At 56.6% G+C, this 21,929-nt stretch overlaps 1 protein-coding gene across 1 annotated transcript; it reads left to right on the forward strand.

Moving 5' to 3' along the window:
• Positions 1 to 596: 596 nt before the first annotated feature.
• H6PD (hexose-6-phosphate dehydrogenase/glucose 1-dehydrogenase) lies at positions 597 to 21,716 on the forward strand (the record flags this gene model as incomplete). Its single annotated transcript, XM_079725268.1, has 5 exons — positions 597 to 631; positions 5,252 to 5,888; positions 7,038 to 7,155; positions 18,835 to 19,104; positions 20,353 to 21,716. Exons 1-5 carry the CDS (start codon positions 606 to 608, stop codon positions 21,714 to 21,716), a joined length of 2,415 nt encoding a protein of 804 aa, XP_079581394.1. The 5' UTR covers positions 597 to 605.
• Between the last annotated feature and the right edge of the window lie 213 nt (positions 21,717 to 21,929).

A 21,929-nucleotide genomic window follows, 5' to 3' on the forward strand; every position in this document is an offset into this window, starting at 1 on the left:
GCGGTACGCGGGCCTCTCACTGTTGTGGCCTCTCCCGTTGTGGAGCACAGGCTCCGGACGCGCAGGCTCAGCAGCCATGGCTCACGGGCCCAGCCGCTCCGCAGCATGTGGGATCTTCCCGGACCGGGGCACGAACCCGTGTCCCCCGCATCGGCAGGTGGACTCTCAACCACTGCGCCACCAGGGGAGCCCCCACCTTCACTTTGAACTCTTGTTTTACTCCCATGCATTCTTTTAAACATTCCAAGCTCCTGAGCTGTGATTTGAAGGAAATCCCCCTTCCTCCTGCTGGGCAAACAGAAGGTACGGATCAAAGGTGTGGACGTGGCATTGGGAAAGGGGTCAGAGTGGCAGCAGCCACTGGTGTTCACCTCCCAGCTCCTTTCTCCTGCCACTTGTCTGCTGGGACCAGATCAGAGGTGCTTCGTCCTGTGGTTTCCCAGAAACGGCTCTGCAGCTGGAGTGCCCGCTCAGGCCGGTGCTGTGCCAGGACTGGTCCTGGGTGCACCCCACATCTGCCTCTTTCACTTTGGGCAGAACAGACGGGAACCCCGCTTCTGGTCCGTACCCTCTGGCTGGCCACGTCAGTGCTCGCAGCTTTGGGGATGTTAGCAGAGCCGCACTTTACAAGGTGAGTCTCCCAGGATGCCTGGTAGGAACCCCTCACCCTGGAGCTGGGGCAGCGCGAGGTGCCCTGGACTCTGGACGTGGGCCCGCTCAATCCCGACTCTGGGATGAGCCTTGTCACCCCCAGAGGATGCCTCCGCGGCACCGCACTTGGTAGCGTAGTGTGTTTCTGGCAAGTATCTTGAATAATAATTGTCATAAATGAAATCGCATCCTCCACACACTGAAGTTATAGCTTCGAGGAGTTTGGCCTTAACTTCTGGGTGACATTCAGTTATCAGCTCCGTGCTTCCTATTTCAGTCCTGTATTTCCCGGCCCTGCTGCGTTGGCCTAAGGCTGCAAGCACTAAACTGCCCTTACAGAAAGGCTGTGGCCGTCTCCCTGATAATAGAGATGTTATCTCCTTTCCTTGGAAAACAGAGTTTAGGGGCAGGAAAGTGCTGTAGAGGTCCTTTAGCTCCATCTCTTCACAGATGGGGAAACTGAGGCCCACCAGGGTACATGCATGTTCAAGGTTACGTGGTGTTTAGATTCTACTGGGGAAGGATCGTCATGTGTTCCCATCCACAGTCTAATACACTGTCCTCCTGTCTTGGAGCGGCTCAAACTTTGCACTAATAGTTTTCTTATTTATTAATTAAAAATAGAAGCGATGCATAGCAGGATCAGCCATTGGAATGCCACTTCCGTGTTTTTTGGCTAAGTTCAAGTATGTAATCTTAGTGGGAGTTGTATTTCACAGCCTGTTCCTCTCACAGTAGACAAGGAGGCAGGAGGAAGTGCTTCAGAAAATCCTTCAAAAGCAGAGCCTAGGGCTTCCCTGGTGGCGCAGTGGTTGAGAGTCCGCCTGCCGATGCAGGGGACACGGGGTCATGCCCCGGTCCGGGAAGATTCCACATGCTGTGGAGCGGCTGGGCCCGTGAGCCATGGCCGCTGAGCCTGCGCATCCGGAGCCTGTGCTCCACAACGGGAGAGGCCGCAACAGTGAGAGGCCCGCGTACCGCAAAAAAAAAAAAAAAAAAAAAATAGCAGAGCCTCGCAGCCCAAGAGCAGTTTAGGCCACAGGTGGGTGTAGAGCCATCTGGTTCCCTGTTACCTCCCCTCTGCCCCAGGGTGGGTACCCTGACCTCGACCTTGACGTAATTGGGCTTCTCTGAGCCTGTTTATTCTCTGTCGGGGCAGCAGGGAGGACACCTGTGCACCCGTCTTCCTCCTCTCAGGGTGTAAGGACCAGCAGATGCTGGGGTGTGTCCTGTGCTGTCTGCAGGGCTGGGCTCTGTAGACCCTGAGAGGAGGAAATGGCAAGGCTTTTACCATCTCAGCTCATCTTCGCAAGCCTCCACTAGTCTGGGGGTATTAGCCCACTTGTAAGGTGAGGACTGACTAGGTGACTTAATTGGGTCACACAGCTCAGAGGTGGCCTTGAGCCCATCCTCTTACCCAAAAGGCCACCTTCCTCCACTCGACTAAGAGAGCTGTTTAACACAGTGACTGGGGCCTCAGGCTCTGGGACTCAACAGTTGACTTCACCTACCGTTTCCTCATCCGTAAAATGGGCATCCTTGCAGAGCTCCTTCCCAACAGCGTTTTGAGGGAAGGTTGAGATGGTGCATTTACGTCATCGTCTGGCACACGCTGACTGCTTGGTAAACGTCAGGTATTAGGCTTGAGTCAGGTATTAAGCTTGAGGTCGTTAGCAACCAGGTTTTGCAGGGGGATGGGCAAGTCTCAGCCACCCGAGGCGGGTTTGAAATACCCATGTTTGCACCTGCCCTGGGCCTGCTGGATCAGCGGTTCATTGCCTTGGTGAAGGGAGTAGGAGGCAGTGAAAACCCTCCAGCTCGTCAGATGCTCCTCTGACAACAGCCCTGGCTCTGGGCTTCACCGCTCAGTGCCCCAGAGTCCTTCTCCTTGCAGTGGGCTTTTTGGACCAGCTTTTAGCACCTTAGGCCCCGTCCCCGAATCCTCTGCATCAGAATCTGTATTTTAAAAAGCTCCGCAAGAGATTCATAAGCACATATAAGTTTGAGAAGCACTGTTAAGGTTAAAAAACATGGTGATAAGAAAACCAAACACACAGAACCACACCCCCTGACTTGTTCTCTGGTTGTTTAGCAACCACAGAGTAAGCAACCATGTTGCAGTAACTGATATTTCTGATCTGTGTTTGTTTAAAGGAGGCCGGGGAACGTAAGCAAGAGATAAGGGTGGCTAACCTGAGAACTGGGAGCCCGGACAGGGCTGGGCAGGGAAGACCGCAGCAGACTTCAGAGTCAGAACAGGGTTAAATAGAGGCCCAGGGGTTGGCTCAGGCCAAGTGGCCAAGCGTCTCGGCTTTCTGCAGTTTTCTGGGGGTGGGGTAGATGTGCTGGCCCTGGGGTCTCCCTCGCCTGCCCATCCAGGCACGTCCAGACCTCTGGCTACCAGTACCCGGGCAGGAGCTCTGAGACGCGGCTGCCAGCTGGCCGCTTCTCCTTCTCCAGGCTGTTCTCTGGGCTTCGGATTTCTCGCTGCCTCTTTCCTGCACTGACCTTGCAGCTTTTCCTTCCCTCCAGACAGGGGCGGTTGCCAGGTGAGAAAGAAATGCTTGAAGGGCCAAGGACAGGAAAGCAGGAGAAAGTGGACTGGTTCTCCGGGCCATCTGTGGATTGGGGTGTGAGTGCAGATAAAGGGACCGTGGAAGAGGAAGCTGGGGGGCTGCTCATGTGGTCCCTTGGTCCTTCGGTTAAAGCTCCAATGATGGGAATGTCTGGTGTCCTATAGATTCTGGTGCAGACACTGTTGCCGGAACCTCATCTTGGTTTGGCCACTAACCAGGGCCATCTTGGAGATGGATCTCAAGAGAGGTGGGAAAGAGGCAAAGGGCAAAGTGAGAGGCGGGGGTCGATGTCAGAGTCCGGGGCAGGTCTGGTCCCTTGATACAGGGGACGGTAAAGGGGTGTGGGAAGGTCTGCAGGGCCTTTTCAGAAGTCCTGCTATTTCTTTAAACCTCATCGTCCCTATCTGTATAACGAGACTGTGGCCTCATGGTTGGGGATTTTGTTAATCCTTTATCGGTAGAATACTTACCATATAATAAGTGCCATATAGTAATGATTATTGTTCCTTCTTCAGTCTTCCCACACCCCAGGCTGGGCCCCGGTCCCCCCACCTATGTCTGAGAACCCGTGTTGCTTTCCTCCCGCTTCCTCTGCCTTTCCTTCAAAGCATTGGCCTTGGCAGGAAACGGGAGAATGGGAGAGCCATGGGGTAGGAATTGAGCATATCAAGCCCTACAGCCTTGGTCAGAGCAGAAGGCCAGAGAAATTAAACCCTCTGGTGCATTTGTGACAGGTCCAAGGCCTCTCGCCTTTCCTGCGCGTCAGCTGCTTCACATTTGAGGCTGAGAACTAGCCAGGAAGTTAGGCTAACCTTGGCGAGGCTGCAGCGTGTAATTGCTGCCCGTCAGCTCTGGAGCCAAGGAGCCTGGTGCCTGCCCGGCTCCCCGCTTTCCCACCACGGGACCTTCACCTGCCTGAGCCTCAGCTTGTCTATCTGCAAAATGAGGTGGGGGGGGCTATGATAGTACCCCCTCCACTGGTTCTTTTCAGGGCTCTTGTCTGGATTCAGTGAGAGCCAATGAACAGAAGTGCTTAGCTCCGTGTTGGGCACATGCTGGCGTTCAGTGTTTGCTGCTATTAGCAATATTCCATAATGATAGCTACACTTATATAGTGCATTATAGGAGATAGGCATTGTCCTAAACACGTTTTCAATGTTAACTCATTTTATCCTTTTAACAGCCCTATGGCGTAGGTACCACTAATACCCCCATTTCTGATGAGGAAACTGAGGTTAAATAATTGTTTTTGAAAATGTTTGTTTATTTATTTTGGCTGCACTGGGTCTTAGTTGCGGCACACAGGATCTTTTAGTTGTGGCATGCATGTGGGATCTAGTTTCCTGACCGGGGATGAAACCCAGGCCCCCTGCATTGGGAGCACGGAGTCTTACCCACTGGACCTCCAGGGAAGTCCCAGAGAGGTTAAATAATTGTTCAGAGTAAGGATTGAGCTGGGATTCAAACTCAGCCAGTTGGTTCCAGAGTCCGTGCTTTTGATCACTGTGCTGTAGCGGTGAATGGTGATCATTTTGTGCTTGGAGCCCAGTAGACAAGGGAAGAGCAGAGGAAGAAGTGAGGGGGCAGTGATGTCTCCCTCCAAAGTTCCAGCCATCATCCAAGACCAAGGCCTGCTGCTCCGATGGTCCCGGCCCCCCGTGCTTGTGGACGAGACTGGCCTCGGTCGTCGAGTGGACAGCTGCAAGCGCACGGCTTCACTGGGACCTCCCTGGGGGCTGGTGCCACCTTGCCCCGCTCCTGCAGCAGAATGGCCCACCTCTAGCAAGTGGCATCATCCTTGCGTACGGGGAAGGCTCCTGACCCACTGAGGCAGAGAAGCCAAGCTGCTGAGGAGGGAGAGGGAAGCTGCGGGATGGTAACATTTTCCTGAGAACCAGGTGGCTGTTTCTTGCCAGGCAGGAAGCGTTTGATAACCTAGAAGTGTGTTTCCCTCCTGCATCGCAGCTGCCCGAGCCGTATCTGATCCTTCCTTGTTCCTTGTCTGTCTTCCCCATGTGCCCCAGGCACGCAGGCACTTGGAATATGCTCACGGCGGCCGTGTGCATGGCCCTGCTGGGCTGCCTGCAGGCCCAGGAGCTCCAGGGACACGTCTCCGTAATCCTGCTGGGAGCCACCGGGGACCTGGCCAGAAAATACCTATGGCAGGGGCTGTTCCAGCTGTACCTGGAGGAGGCAGGGAAGGGCCACAGTTTTCGCTTCCACGGGACTGCTCTGACGAGCACCAAGCAGGGCCAGGAGGTCATAGCCAAGGTCCTGGAGTCCCTCTCCTGCCCCAGGGACACAGCTCCTGGTCGCTGCGCTGAACTCAAGGCTCAGTTCCAGCAGCTGAGTGAGTACCGCCGCTTGAAGACACCTGAGGACTATCTGGCCCTGAGCAAGGACATAGAGGCCCGGGTCCAGCACGAAGGCCTCCAGGAGGCCGGCAGGATTTTCTACTTCTCGGTGCCACCCTTCGCCTATGCAGAGATTGCCCACAGCATCAACAGCAGCTGCCGCCCAGGCCCAGGTGCCTGGCTGCGCGTTGTCCTTGAGAAACCCTTTGGCCATGACCACCGCTCAGCCCAGCAGCTGGCCACAGAACTTGGGAGCTTTTTCCAAGAGGAGGAGATGTACCGGGTGGACCATTACCTGGGCAAGCAGGTGAGCCTGCATCTAGGAGCCTGCTGGGGTGGAGGGAGCTGGTGCAGGTAGACCCCGTCCACAGGGCCACACCGATGGCGGAATTGGTCCTGAAGGCATCGTGAAATCTGGGCTCCCATGGCCATCTTGACTGTGGGCGGGAGGTAAGAGGCCGGAGGGAAGGCGGTGAGTGGCAAGGGCAGGACTCCTCAGCTCACGTCCACGTGTCCAGCCACCTGTTCTTTAGTGTATCCTGTCCTCTTTGTTTCCCAGCCAGGGTTCGGGCTCTGATGTCTCCGCGTTGCCCTGCATTCTCTGCAGAGGGGGCCCTGAGACGCTGGGGTCTGGACCTGGCTCCCAGCTGGGCGTGCTGCGGGAATTAGAATTAACCTCCTTACTCCACACCCACCGGCTCTTTCTCAGTACCTTTTTCTTCCTGAGTTCTGTTTTGAACCAGAAGGCTGGTAACGAGATCTTAAAATGTAATAGGGACCCTAAGTCCATGCTTCTCATCCAGGCCCTGTGATGGAGCGAGGGGCTGGCCTCCTGGGTGATGCTAGTCAGCTGGCCAGTTCTCTCTGAACATACCTTCAGGGCCCCTTTGGGACACCTCTTCCCGGAAACCGCAGCAGAGAATACACGAGCACCTGTGTTCTCTGGTGCCGACCAGGACGTGGGCCCAGGGCCACAGGGTGGGCACCACATAGTCATCTGGGGCAGAGGCATCGTCTTCCGTCCAGCCCTATTTGGAGTTGCAGTATTCCAAAGACAGGTCCTCAGGCCACTTGCCCATCCTGGTAGGTTTTTTCACTTGTTTATGGGAGAAATTAGAAAAAAAACCCCAAAACTGGATGGTATTCAATTTGAAGCTTTTCTTGCTCCATTTTTAGTGTTAAAATATCTCTTTTATTAAAAATTGATGATAATAGAAGATAGAGAATCCTTAAATATTTTCTTTCTTTGCAAACTAAAAAGCTGGTAACCCTGTATAGGTGACTGAGAGGCTTCTGGAGTCCTTACTGGGCTGTGAAGCCCTGGCGTCCAGGGACCGCTGCTCCCGAGAGCATCTCTTCTGAGAAGGGGGCAGAGAGGCTGGGGGCCCTTCCTTGGGTCAGGATTCCCTCTTCGTCCTGAAAGGAGCCACAGCACCACAGTCTCCTTCCCTGGCAGGTGGTGGCCCAGATCCTGCCTTTCCGAGACCAGAACCGCAAGGCCCTGGATGGCCTCTGGAACCGGCACCACGTGGAGCGGGTGGAGATAATCATGAAGGAGACCGTGGACGCAGAAGGTGTGTGAGTGGTTGCCGCCCCGCGTCTGTTGTGAGGCGTCGGCCCGCAGGACTGGAGGGTCTGCCAGGCCCCCGCGCCTTGGCCAGTGCTGCTCAGAGGGGAGCTTTTGCCGGTGTGTGGTCTCCCTCCAGGGCCTGCCGTGTGCCCAGCTCTGGGTCATGCTACACCCCGGGGTGCCTGCAGGCAAAGCCCACATGGTCATTGCTGCCCTTAGGGAGTGTGCAGTCCCGTTAAGTAGCCTTGGCCCAGGTGCTGAAACACTGGCCAGCAGTGAACCCTGGGAGGTAAGCTGGCTTTCCTGTGAGTGTGGTGGAGGCTGGCAGCTAGCACGAGGGCTCCCGGGCTTGTATGCAGTGCTTGCACCAGCGGCCCCCTCTGCCTTCTCCTGCCCCCTGCTTGCCTCCTGTCCCTCCTGTGCATTCGTTCTCAGCTCACTAGTCACTCGGTTGGGGAGCCTCTGCTGACCGTCCCGACAAGGTCCGCTTCTGCCGCACACTCAGAGCTCACGTGCCTCCCTTCCCTGCCCCTCTGCGGTCTTGGCCTCATCTCATCCCCGCCCCGTCTGCCTTTCCCAGCTCCTCGCTGGCACCTGGCACACACCTGGGAAGTGCTGACCAAACACTGCAGGAATGAGCGGTGTTGACCTGGGAGTAGGGACACCTGAGTGTCAGGCCTGTCTCTGCATCTGAGTGACCTCAGCATGCCCATTCCTGTCCCTCATCTGTGAGGCCAGCGGGTTGTGTCGACAACAGCAGCTGAGGCCCCTTTGAGCTCTAGCGTTCCGTGATTCCATCATGTCTTGCGAGCATTGACTGTGTGTGTTCAAAGCATCGGTTCTTACCCCAAATCATTAAAGCTAATTCTTACCGTTTGCTGTTGCCCTCAGTAGCCATATGAGATGGGCACTGTTATTAGCTTCCACCTACAGACCAGGTTTGGTGACGAGCCCAAGGTCACGGCCGGAAGTGGTGGAGCCGGGTCCTGGTCCAGGCAGTCTGGCCCCGGCACCAGGCTCTGCGCCACTGCAGTCAGCTCGTCCCCACCACTGTGTTCCGCAGCCCGAGCAGCAGTGCCAGAGGCCACCGTCCCCACCCCACAACGTGTGCCTGGGCGGAGGGGAGGGCCCCTCGGGCCTGGATGAGGGCCCAGGAGGTCTGTCTCTTTCTCTTTCCCTTGGTGACTCTCTTCAGCTTTCTCCCCTTTTGTCTTTGAACGTGTGTTTAGTGCTATAGAAGCTCTCTGGGGGCTGCAGTGATAGAGAGGTGTGAAACCCAGCCGCAGTCCCCTGATACCTCAGGGGTTCACCAGGGGAGGTAATATATCGGGACAAGCTCTACAGTGAATGATGCAGATGGTGCTTTGGGGCCGGGGCGGGGGAGGGAGGGGAGGAACGGTGGGCTGGGGTGTCGGGCAGGAGGCAGGCCTCGAAGGGCTTTGCTGTCCTTCAGGGGAGCTGGGTTCCTCCATCTGGAACCCATATGAGAAAAGAGGTGCTCTCCCCACTGCAGTGAGCCTTCGTGGGTCTCGGGGATCCTTCCCAAGCCCCCCACGTTTCCCGTCCCGTCCTCAGCAAGGGCTCAGGCCATGGGTTTCCTCCCTGTGTCTGTGTGTGTTGGGTGTCCTGGCGGGACTGAGGGCTGGGCTGTGCCCTGGCTTCATCTGCAGAGAGATGAGCTATAGATCCGGCGCTGAGCGCAGGGCGGGATGAGAGGCGGCCTCTGTCCCCCCAGCTGTGGGCCAGGGGCAGGGGCCAGCGCCTCTCTGCCTGGGCTTGACACGGGGTCTTCTCTCCTAGCCCATCTCTGGCAACTCCTTCCCGGGCCCACCCTGGGTTGGGGAAGAGCCGTGACGTCTGGAGTTACCAGTTGGCGTCGTTGCCTCTTATTTCTTCCAGCCCTGCCACCCCATCCTTCTTGCTATCTGATGTCATTTGCAGGATCCCTGCGGAGCCAGGGGCTAGGCAAACTGCAGGCCTGCTTATCCTTGCGAAGGTACCTTTGGATGGTGGAGAAAGGAAAACAAGGCAAAACAGAAAGGCAGGGAGAGGCCTGGGCAGGTCTGTTTGCCACGGCAGGCCTATGGCAGGGAGTCTCGGGTTTGAACGGCACTGTAACAGCCGAGGTCCAGGAAGGAGGGTGGCGCCACGCCTCTGCCTTCAGGGCTGCTGTGTGTGACCAAAGCTCAGGCCCTGTCGCCTGCGGGGTGTGGGCTCCAAGCAGTGGGTCTCACTGCTGCTAACCCCAGAGCACGTGCTGCTTCACTTGGCCCAGAGGCAGAGAGAGACACAGCAGGGCAGGCGGCAGGAACCCCCCCAACCCTGAGGGGCTTGCAGCCAGAGGGGGATAGTTCAGCCCACTGTCCTTGTCCGAGGTGGCCAGCAGGACTGTGGCTGTCCTGGGTGCTGGGTCTCCCTGGTCGGCCCATTTACCTGCCGGTGGGATCCACAGGCATTGATGGTGTATGGTGGAATGACTTCCTGCCTCTGTGCTCATCCCCGCAGGGTGGGGCTGTGGACCTGGGTCCTCGGTAACAGTGAGAACGGAGGGTCTCTTCTTCTCTGTGTCTGTGTCTGTCTCTTTCCCTCCCTCCCCCGCCCCACCTTCTGTCTGCCTGTCTCTCTTTCCCCTGGGGCTTGGGGACCCAGAATGACAGGGTTCTCTGCAGCCCGAGGAAGCGGCCTGGTACAGCCCCGTGGCCCCAGCACGGACCCTTGCTTTTCCTTCTGGGTCCTGTTTTGGAGCCCATCCCCCAGGGAGGTCCTGCAGGAGCTGGGGACCCTGCAGCCGCCCCACCATGGCCAGTAGGCCCCGTCCCAGCACATCAGGGCCTCGGCTGTGCCTCCTCGTGGGGTTGGGGGTGGGAGGCTCCAGGAGGAAAGACTGCCCTCCCCGCCAGAGGTCACCGTGTCTTGATGTCGTTTGATGAGCTCAGCAGGCGAGCTGCCGCAGCAGGACTGAGCGTGGCCAGCAAGCGTCCAGGCAGGATTCCGAGCCGCGTGGTCTGGCCGTTAAGCAGAAGGACAGTGTGGCGGCACTCCCCCTCCCCCACCCCCCTTGCTGACTCCTGTGCCAGGAGGCCCCGGAGGGCCCAGCTCCTGGTGGCAGCCTAGACTGCAGCCTGAGTGCTGGTAAGGGAGGGGCTGCGGGCGCTGGCACGGGGGCTTCTGAGCTGCAAGGTGGTTTGGATGTCTCCCCGACCCCCAGCCCCACCCTCCAGGCCCCCCGGCTTCCCCGCTCCGCGGCCGTGGGAGAGATTTTTCCTCCCTTTCTGCCGTAGCCTCTGGCCCAGAGGAGTTTGCTGTAGTCAAGGCTGCTGCGTGGGCAGGAGCAGGAGAGAGCAAAGGGGAGGCGGGAGGAGAAGTGGTCCTGCAGCCCCAGCGCCCAGCTCGCTCTCAGCCTCATCTGGGGTACCCCTCTAGGGAGTCCCTGTCCAGTGAGGCCCTGAGAGTCACAAAAACCCTGGGTACCTGCCGGGGTCTCCTGAAGCAGCACTCCGGGCCGTCCAAAGAGTGACCTTGGCTGGGCCACTAGCCTGTGTGTGGAGGTGACCCCTGCCGGCCCTCATCGCGGCCACTGGGAAGGGCTGTGCTGAAAGGGGGGCTGATCGCTCATGGACTGAGGTGCAGCCGTGCAGGCCAGGCTGCCCTTTCTTCCGGGGGTGCTGGGACATGGTCCCAGGTTGGTGGCTCCCCGGAACCCGAGCTCCTAACCACTGCGCCTGCAGCGTCCGTCTGTCCAGGCCGTCGGCAGTTGGCCTTCCTGCCAGGATGTGCTCGGGCTGTCTCTCTGCTGCCCTAGATTCCCCTCTGGCTGGAAGCCTCTTTTTTTTTTTGCAGGGGAAAGGAGGGAGACTTCCTGAGGACAGTGTAGCTGTCACTGCTTTGGGAGGGTCCCCGTTCAGACATTGGCATGATGCACGTTGACCTCTGAGGGTTGGAGTGATCATTCCGTACCCCTCACTGAGGGACCAAGGCAGCCGGCATCCTCCCAGGTACGCACCAGCTGTCTCGCCTCCCAGCCTGGTGTGTGAGGAGGGGCTGAGAGGTCGCTCAGCTCTCCTTCCAGCTGTCTGTAGGGCTGTCTGCAAGGTGAGCCCAGGGCAGCTGCCGGGCCTCCAGCCCGTGGACCCTCACTCTCCTTGGCCCTCCGCCTTTTTATGTTTAGTGGTCCCAGAAGCTACTGGTAGAGATGGCAGCTGGCTTTTAGTTTTGTTTTGTTTTGCTGGGAAAATCCGGATCTCCCACAGTGTAGAGGCAATGAGGAGGGGGTTTCTGGTCCCAGATCTGAAGGCTGCATCTTCAGCACGATCTCTACATAATGATGGTAACCCCTGTTACCTCTCTCTTGGGATTCTTTTAAGGATTAAAGCAGATAATGTGCATGGAAATACTCTACAAATGGAGATGCTGTTCTCCTTCCAGGTTGGCAGGGAGTGGAAGCAGCAGTGTTCTCCGTCTCTCTGGGCTCCACGTGGCTTGTAGGTGACTTGTGTTGGGTTATATAAAGACCCGTAATTGATCTGCAGTTTCTCTCTTATGTCTTTTTTTTTTTTTTTGCGGTACGCGGGCCTCTCACTGTTGTGGCCTCTCCCGTTGCGGAGCACAGGCTCCGGATGCGCAGGCTCGGCGCCCATGGCTCACGGGCCCTGCCGCTCCGTGGCATGTGGGATCCTCCCGGACCGGGGCACGAACCCGTGTCCCCTGCGTCGGCAGGCGGACTCTCAACCACTGTGCCACCAGGGAAGCCCTCTTATGTCCATTTTTCACATAATATTATCTCTCTCTCTCACTTACGTATGTATTTAAATTTCCATGTATTGACACTTTGTGTAATATATACCTTTCAGTAGCTCTGTGTTTCTGTTCAATTCTGTTTATATCACAGAATATGCATTATTCTATTATTAGGCACCTCAGTTTCCACTTTTTGCTATTTTAAATAGTACTTTGCACACTTAAAAAAATTAAGATACGATTGACATACCATAAAATTTACCCTTTTTGAAAGCGTACAATTCAGTAGTTTTTAATATATTCACACAGTCACGCAACCATTGTCTAATTCTGGAATATTTATGAGTGTTCTAAAAAGTGTTTCTTCTTAAAGTATACTTCTGAAGTGGAATGACTAGGCCAGAAGGGTGAACACGACTTCATGGCGGTTATTACATCTTATGGGACTGTTTTCCAGAAAATTCGCAACAGCAGCGTCCATCACTAGTGGTGTTCCTACAGCTTTGCCCACGTCGGGCGCCCCCGTGTCCCCTGTTCCTGCCGGTTTGGTAGGTTTGCGGCAGCTCTTCTCAGGCGTGTGGGACACAGCTGCTTCTGCCCCACGTGGGGTGCCGCCCCATGAGGTTTCGGAGGGCAGCACGACCAAGGGGCAAAGTGACGGGTCTCCCGTGCTTGTGATCCTGTGACTTGCACGAGCTCTGGATTTCAACAGTTTGGGAGCCAAGTTCATAGGGGTCTTTGTTCCTGTCGTCCCACCTGGTCATGCTTTATTCTGTCCTTGTTCACGTATTGACGGGTTTTTACCCCTCAGCTTTCAACCTAGGAAGGATGCTAGGAGTCATTATGGATCCTTTTCAGGAAACATCAGTCCACAATAACTGGTGGTAGCCAGAAGAAATCACATTGTTGGGTGCCGTCAGGAGGACCAGCCCCGACCTTCCTCTCCCTGCCTGTCCTCTCCCCCATGAGGTGCCAGCCCTGGGCCTGATCACTCCACGTTAACTGGAAGTACAGCTAAGCAGGAAAGGATCAAAGTCCACAAACGTACGGGCTGTGCTACACACAGGCGCACCTCCACCCCATCCCGAAGCTTGAGATTAAGGAGTGAAGGAAGCTGTCTTTTGCACAGCGGGTAGTAAACCTGTGAATGCGTTCTTCCCAGGAGTGAGAGAGGATAAAAATAGGAAGGGGGCCCCTTAGGGATTTGCTGAACTAATGACTAGTAAGCAGACAACAGGGCTTTTTAAGACTCTGCTGTATTCTCTCCATAAAGAATTCATCTGTTCTCAAAGCTTTAATTATCCTCTTTACACTCTTTAATCTCCTGTATTTCATTGATTCTAAGACACACATTTTTACATATTTGAACCTCTCTAAAGCTGGGTTTACCATTGACGGGGTGATATCGTTGAATTGGCAGCCTGTTTCTTAGTGGTGACAACATAATGATGCTTTCACCATCATTGGCATCTTTGATGTGATGAGATTTAGTCTGTCTCCAGCATTAATTGCCTTCCCAAGCCCTAGTATCACACCTCCAGCTACCCTTGAGATATTTTCACTGGGTGTGTATCACCACGTCAGACCCAGCAGATTTAGAACTTAAACCATCATGGCATTTTTCTCATGAAATACCGTCTGCTTTTTCTAACTTCTTTATTTTCAAATGGTGACCATTCTCTGAGTTGCCCAGCTGGTAGCCTTTCTCTCACAGCCCCTGTAATAATAATGCCGGCCAATGTTTATTAGTGTTTCCTGCATGCCAGGCACTGTTCCAAGCCCCATTAATCCTCACAGCAGCCCTACAAGGCAGGTACTGTGACCAGTCCTCTTTTATATGTGATGTAGAGCCACTCGCCCGGGGTCACAGGGCTGAAAGGTGGCAGAGTGGGTACTTGAACCCGAGCAGCCTGGTTCCAGAGACTCCAGATCACAACTCTTGCACTGCCTTTCATGGATCCAGCCAGTGACCATGCAGTCTTCACTCATGCACTGAATAATGTCTCTGTGTTACACTGTTTGCTCCGGCCCCTGTTACTTCCTTTGATTGCAGCAAAAGCTGCCCCGTTGATTTCGTTTCCACCAGTCCCCTCTCTGTTCATCTTGCCAATCAGAGATGGCTTAATCTTCCCACAGCGCCTCCTTCAGGGGTCCACTTCCCTACTCTTAACACCTTTTTAAAAAAAGTTTTATTGATATACAACTCACATATCATACAGTTCACTTATTTAAAGTTTACAATTCAGTGGGTTTCGGTGTATTCACAGAGCTGTGCATCCGTCACCACGATCAATTTTAGAACATTTTCATCACCCCGCAAAAGAAGCTCTGTACCTCTGGTTTCCCCCTGCCCCAGCCCCTGGCAACTGTTAACTTACTCTCTGTCTCTATGGATTTGCCTATTCTGGACATTTCATGTAAATAGAATATACAATATGTGACTTTCTGTGTCTGGCTTCTCTCACTAAGCATAATGTTTTCAGGGTTCTCTGTGTCAGTGCTTCATTTCCTTTTCTTGCTGAATAACATTGTGTGGATGGATGTACCACATTTTATCCATTTACCAGTTGGTGGACATTTGGGTTGGTTCTACTTTTTGGCTATTGTGAAGGGAACTTTATTTTTATTTATTTATTTGTTTATGGCTGCGTTGGGTCTTCGTTGCTGCGCGCGGGCTTTCTCTAGTTGCAGCGAGCGGGGGCTACTTTTCGTTGCGGTGAGCGGGCTTCTCATTGCAGTGGCTTCTCTTGTTGCGGAGCACGGGCTCTAGGCGCGCGGGCTTCAGTAGTTGTGGCTCATGGGCTATAGAGCACAAGCTCAGTAGTTGTGGCGCATGGGCTTAGTTGCTCCGTGGCATGTGGGATCTTCCCGGACCAGGGCTCGAGCCCGTGTCCCCTGCATTGGCAGGCGGATTCTTAACCACTGCGCCACCAGGGAAGCCCTTGGCTATTGTGAATAACGCTGCTCTGAACATTCATGTACAAGTTTTTACGTGGACATATGTTTTCATTTCTCTTGGGTATGCACCTAGGAGTGGAATTGCTGGATCATACAGTAACTCTGTTTAACTGGTGAGGTCAAGAACTTTTAATAGCTCCTCAAACCCCTCCGTCTAGTTTCCAAAGCCCTTTCCATCTGTTCTCGATATCTGCTATTCCGAATCGCAACCTGGCCACTTCTGCCAGACCAGGCTCACCCTCACCATCTGACCTGCGTGTCGGGGCCTCTGATCTCCGGCTCATGCTTCTCACCCCAGCTAGGACATGGTCCAGGGGCAGAGTCAGCCCACACATATATTTCTTTGAGACACACGACAGTTTAAAAAATCTGAATTATTTGAGCTAGTGAGATGATACTTAATGATGCAGATTTTCATGTTCTCTAAAAATTGCAAGATTTGGTCACCGTGGGCCCACATACCTGTGAGGTACCCCCCACCGGACTGCAGCTGAGGGGCACAGCCCTACCTTGTCCTTCTCACACCTTTCCTGGCCTGCTAGGTGCTGGGGTCCCTGACCTCTTACCTAGACCATCCCTCCAAGACCCAGCTCGGCCTGCTGCTTTGACCATCGCGCTCCACTTCCGAAAGCCTCTGGAGCTTGCGCTGCTCGGCTCCACACAGGAGACTGTTCAGATGGGAGTGCTGGGCAGCTACAGGGGGGCTGTGACAGCACAAAGAACTGCAGGCTCTGGGGCCAGCTGCCTGGGTGCAAATCTCATGTTTACCCCCTTCTACCAGCTGTGTGACCTTGGGCCAGTTACCTGACTTCTCTGAACCTCAGTTTCCTTACATTTTAAAATGGGGGTAGCAGTAGGACCCCTTTATCTGTTGTTACTGTGAGGGGTAAATGGACTGATATACATCTGTTATTACCAATATTATCCTTACTGTCTTTTTCCTGATGTCTTCTCAGTGATGGTTTGTGAACTTTGGAGACCATACCGCGGCGGGGCTGGGAGCTCAGCCATGGCTTCTCAGCGGCAGTCACGCCGGGCTGGTTGTCCTGTGCGTCTGGGGTTCTGCCTCCTCGGCCAGAGCTGCAGCCTCATGCTCCAGCCCTGAGGATGAAGGCACCTTCCCACGAGCTGGCTGTGGGCCTCACTTCCTGCCCCGCAGCGCTGGTGCCGCCACCAAGCCTGGCCTGTGGGGCTGAACTCAGGGCACGTGGTCCCTGCTCACCATCCAGCTGGCTTGAGAGAGATGGTGAGCTGGGTCAGGGCAGGTGGGCCAGGCAGGTCTGAACCGGGAGCCACTTCTTTTTGTTTGTTTGAATTAAATATTGACCGGATAAAAAAAGAATGCTTACACAATCCAGGGAAGATATGCAGAACTACGTGTGACGAATGCCAGGGTACCTGCCAACCTTGTGTCCCTCCCCCAGATTCTATCCCAGTCCCTGTCCTTTGCGTTCCAAGTTTCAGGTGGACTTTCCCCTTGCTTCTCTTTATTGTTTCTATGTGTGTCCGGTTCCCTAAACAACGCGCTGTTTCATTTCGAAGAACCGTCACACTGTGTGTGTGTGAGAGTTGAGTCTTTCTGTCTCTTTAACCTGCATTCACCATAATCTCTCCAGATCTATCTTCTAATAACTGACTTTATTTCCAACTGTTCCTAATCCATAAAACCCATCTATGGAATTTCTGATTTCCCCTTATATTTTTCATTGTTTGAAATTCTGTTTATTCTGGTCATTTTATGTCATATTTTCAAATTGAATTTTTATCAGAGCAATCAGGTTTCTCTCAGCATTGTGCCTTTGAGGTTGATTCCTGACGATGTGTGTGTGTTCACTTTCTCGGCCATACAGTGTTCTGCGATGTGACTGCAGCAGTGCATCTGGTGCTCGGGATGCCGCAGGGAGCAGACAGATGCAGTCCTACTTTGGTGGAGCTTCGAGGGTTCCAGGGAAGACAGATAAACAGGCACCAAGTCAGTCAGGTGAACTGGCCAAAGACAGGACCCCCAGGAGGAGAGGCCAAGAGATCGGTAAAAATCTCCTAGAAGCTGAGACCCGAAGGAAGAGTAGGAGTTGCTGGGTGGGAGAGCTGGTCCCGTCTTACAGGCGGTGCTCATGAACCTTGGGTAAATGATTGCTCTTCCTATTGTGATGTCGCCTTTTTCTGTACGTAAGGCTGTGATTGGCCCAAATCTTGGCAAGTCAGCTGAATGTGAACATGTCGTCTGAGCTGTTGTGCATTTGAACCCTAAGCCTTTAGACCACTGCGTTGTATGTACTGGAGTCACTGATAATCAGAGTTCATGCCAAGGTCTGGAGGAGGGAGAGTAACGTGTGTGGTTAACCAGCTTCTGACTCTGCTCGTCCTAGCCCTGGGCCTCTGATTCTTTCTTCTTGCTTAGAGCCAGGACAGTCATGGTACCCTCCGTGCGGGATCTCGTGGGTGTGAGGGGACAGTCGTGGTACCTCCATGCGGGATCTCGTGGGTGTGACCAGGGGGCGGGTGCCTAGCATCTCCGCACTGTCCCGGGCACAGCAGGCGTCGGTGTTGTCACTGCCGGGTTCTGTGATCAGTGTTCGGTGTGTCCCCCTCTTTTAGCCTCTCAGTAACTGTCCACCGGGCAACTTGCCGTCTCCACCTGTATGTCTTAAGCTTAAACACACCTAAAACGGAGCTCCTGGTTTCCCCTCCACCAGACCATCCGTCTCCTAGTCTCCTCATCTCAGTCGATGCCGCCGCTGCCCATCTTTGCTCAGGCCCGAGTCCTAGGAGTTGTCTTTGGTCCCTCCTTGCTCGCGCTTACCGCATCGGTCAGCGGGTCCAGTCAGTTCTGACCCCAGAAAGCATCGTCCGCTCCCTCCAGCTGCCTTGTTGATGCCACTTCAGCCCAGGCCCCACCGTCTCCCCCTGGGCAACCGCACAGCCTCCTCCTCGGTCTCCTGCTTCTGTAGCCACTCTCCCCGCAGCAGGCCGGGCGTCCGTGAATGTACGGAAGAGCTTGATGTGTGCTGCCTCAGACCCTCCAGTGGCTTCCCCTGAGCTTAGACACAAGTCCAGCCTCGTCCCCAGGTGCTTCGAGCCCTGCCCTCCTGCCTGCTCCCTCCCGCTCACCTCCTTCTGGGCGCCTGGCAGCCGAGCTTGTTCCTGCCTCAAGGCTTTCCCTCTCGAAGCTCCCCTCCATCCGGAATGTTCTCCCCAGCTTCTTTTTTTTTGCGGTACGTGGGCCTCTCACTGTTGTGGCCTCTGCTGTTGCGGAGCACAGGCTCCAGACGCGCAGGCTCCGCGGCCATGGCTCACGGGCCCAGCCTATCTGCAGCATGTGGGATCTTCCCGGACCGGGGCACGAACCCGCATCCCCTGCATCGGCAGGCAGACTCTCAACCACTGCGCCACCAGGGAAGCCCCCCCCCAGCTTCTTGCAGGGCTGCCTCTTCAGGTCTCAGAGGGGCCCGCCCGTTCCCTTCTGTCATGAGCTCTGTCTGTAATGTCTTTGTTGGCTTTTCTCCCTCCCATCTTCCCTCCCTCCCTCCCTCCCACTCACTGTAAGCTGCGGGCAAGGACCTGTCTGTTGCCCGGTGCCTCGTGCGCTTGGTAGGGGGTGGCAGTGAGCCCCATTTGATGGCAGGATGCAGAGCACAGACTCAGAAGTCAGGTAACTCGTCAGGGTCGTGCGCTAGTAGGCCACCCAGGCCCTCGCTGTAATGCGCAGGGCCACACCTGCTGGCCAGGGCCCAGGATCCGCGCGTGCAGTCTGGCGTCTGCGGGGACCAGAGCCTTCCCCAGGCAGGTGCCTGTAGACGCCCAAGGGGCCTGACACCTCCTGGCAGAACGGTTCTCGTTGAAGGGAGGTGGCTCAGAGCCGCCCGCGCTCCTTCCCCCACCTGTGCTGCCCTGTGGCCCGCTCTCCGCACTGGGGACCCGAAGCACAGGCGGGGCTCCTGGCGCTCGTCGGGGAGCTGCTTACGACCTTCGCCCTCCTCCCGCTCAGGTCGCACCAGCTTCTACGAGGAGTACGGCGTTATCGGCGATGTCCTGCAGAACCACCTGACCGAGATCCTCATGCTGGTGGCCATGGAGCTGCCCCTCAACATCAGCAGCTCGGAGGCGGTGCTGGGGCGCAAGCTCCAGGCCTTCCGGGCCCTGCGGGGCCTGCAGAGGGGCAGTGCTGTCGTGGGCCAGTACCAGGCTTACCGCGGGCAGGTGCGCAGAGAGCTGCAGAAGCCAGACAGCTTCCACAGCCTGACGCCGACCTTTGCAGGTGGGCTCCGGGGCTGGGCGTGGGCTGCTGGGCCGCCCCCACCCATATCCCCCAGATGGAAGCACTGCTCCCAACCCGGAAGCCCTTCAGGTTGGGTTGGAAGGGACGTGAAGTGGGGTTCTCACAGGGGTGCTCAATGGTGAGTAAGACGTGCCCCTGCCTCTCTGACTTCCCAAGAGCTCAGAGCAGCAGGTCACCTGCTGGCTCCCTGTGGGCGGAGGACACCTCAGTGGCGGTCTCCATTTAGTCCACGTCCACGGATCCTGCCGGGGCTCACCAGTCTGGGCTCAGACCTGGCTTTGCCCTTGTGGAGCTTACATCAGCCCCCAGAGAGGCTGCAAGCCTGCCTGCTGCAGCCGGGGGTACCCCCAGCAGGCAGGCACCACGCTGGTCAGGCAGATGCCCAGCGGGGCCATCCTCTGGACACTTCCACAGGCTCAGAGCTTTCTGGGGGAAGCTGGCTCCCTGCCACTGAGATAACAGCCGCCACAGCCAGAGCAGCAGCTGCTTGTCGGGCACTGACCACGTGCCTGGCACTTTATATACATTATCTCATTTAATCCTCACGTGTACAGACGCGTCAGGCAGGTGTGATTATCATGCCCCTCTAGAGGTGAGGAACGGTGAGGCTCAGTCAAGTGGCCAAAACTTGCCCGAGGTCACGCAGAGGTAGTATGTGGGTGAACCAGGCTTGGCACTCGAGTCCGGAGGGCACTCGGCGTCCGGCTCTTACCGCCGTGGTCCCCGCTGCAGGTCTCCTCACCTGCACGGCAGTTCCCCACTGGCCTGTGGCTGAGAGCCCTGTCCACCCTCCCCTTCTCCCTGTATGTGACGGCCTCAGCGCGTCCTGAGGGCTCTGCAAACAGGAAGGAAGTCCGTTTCCCTAGGAACCCACACCCCCTCGGTCAGGATCGCCGCTGCCTTGCCCACCCTCCTTGAGACTCTTCTCGGAGCCTCTGGGTTGGAGCCTCTCAGTCCAGTTCCCCTTTGCTTGGGGACGATGACTCCGAGAGGTGCCTCAGGGAGCTGGGTGTCCGAGGTGGCCCCAGAGGCTGCTTTTCAAGCACCGACTGGGCAGAGAAGGTAACAGAAGAGGTGAAAGATGGGGGCGAGGCCAGGGGTGCCCAGAGGAGGGCTCGGAGAGGGGAAGGCTTGCTGGCAGGAAGGAAAGGAGAGGAAGGTGAGTGGGCCGAGAGGACCTGGTTCTTACGCTGGGGCATCACCTCCACTGTCCCCCTGTTGCCCCAGGCATCCTCGTGCACGTAGACAACCTTCGCTGGGAGGGTGTCCCTTTCATCCTGATGTCCGGCAAAGCCTTGGATGAGAGAGTGGGCTACGTGCGGATCTTGTTCAAGGACCGGGCGTACTGTGCCCAGAGCGAGAAGCGCTGGGTCCCGGCCCAGAGTCACTGCCTTCCTCAGCAGATCATCTTCTACATTGGCCACGGTGAGCTGGGCGGCCCAGCCGTGCTGGTCAGCAGGAACCTGTTCAGGCCCTCCCTGCCCTCCGCCAGCTGGCAGGAGGTGGAGGGCCAGCCTGGGCTTCGCCTCTTCGGCCGCCCTCTGTCTGATTTCTACGCCTACAGCCCTGTGAGGGAGCAGGATGCCTACTCCATCCTCATCTCTCGTATCTTCCACTGCCGGAAGGACTCCTTCATCACCGTGGAGAACTTGCTGGCTTCCTGGGTCTTCTGGACGCCCTTGCTGGACAGCCTGGCCCACGAGGTCCCACGCCTCTACCCAGGAGGAGCGGAGAACGGACACCTGTTGGACTTTGAGTTCGGTGGCAGCCACTTGTCCTTCTCCCAGCCGCCGCCGGAGCAGGTGGTGCCGGGGCCGGATTCCGCTCCCATGCCCAGCGACTTCCAGGTTCTCGGGGCCAAGTACCGAGACAGCCCGCTGATATCGGCCTGGCCGGAGGAGCTGATCGCCAGGCTGGCCGGCGACATCGAGGCTGCAGCTGTGCAGGCTGTGAGGCGCTTTGGCGAGTTCCACCTGGCACTCTCGGGCGGCTCGAGCCCCGTGGCCCTGTTCCAGCAGCTGGCCATGGGGCACTACGGCTTCCCCTGGGCCCACACACACCTGTGGCTGGTGGACGAGCGCTGCGTCCCGCTCTGGGACCCCGAGTCCAACTTCCAGGGCCTGCAGGTTCACCTGCTGCAGCACGTGCGGGTCCCCTACTACAACGTCCACCCCATGCCCGTGCACCGGCGCCAGCGGCTCTGTGCCGAGGAGGACCAGGGCGCCCAGGCCTATGCCGAGGAGATCTCCACCCTGGTGACCAACAGCAGCTTCGACCTGGTGCTGCTGGGCATGGGCACCGACGGGCACACGGCCTCCCTCTTCCCTCAGTCACCCGTCGGCCTGGACGGCCAGCAGCTGGTGGTGCTGACCACGAGCCCCTCCAGCCCGCGCCGGCGCATGAGCCTCAGCCTGCCCGTCATCAACCGCGCCCACAAGGTGGTGGTCCTGGTCATGGGCCGGATGAAGCGCGAGATCGCCATGCTGGTGAGCCGCGTGGGCCGCGAGCCCAAGAAGTGGCCCATCTCGGGCGTCCTGCCTGACTCTGGCCAGCTGGTGTGGTACATGGACTATGACGCGTTTCTGGGGTGACGGTGCCTTTGCCCGTCGCTCGCCCCCGTGCTCTCCTTCACCCGTCCTCTCTCCGCCCTCTCAGTCCTGCCCCAGCCTGCGTGCCCTGCTCTCTGGAATCTGATGCCTCGTGGTCAGGCTCCCGGAGACAAAGGACAAAGCCCCTCCCCAGCCCCTGTGACCGTCCCCGCCTAGTGGTGGCGGGTACACACCGGAACAAGGAAGAAATGGAAT

The sequence above is a fragment of the Hyperoodon ampullatus genome, assembly GCF_949752795.1.
Source record: "Hyperoodon ampullatus genome assembly, chromosome: 2".
Classification (NCBI taxonomy): Eukaryota; Metazoa; Chordata; class Mammalia; order Artiodactyla; family Ziphiidae; genus Hyperoodon; species Hyperoodon ampullatus.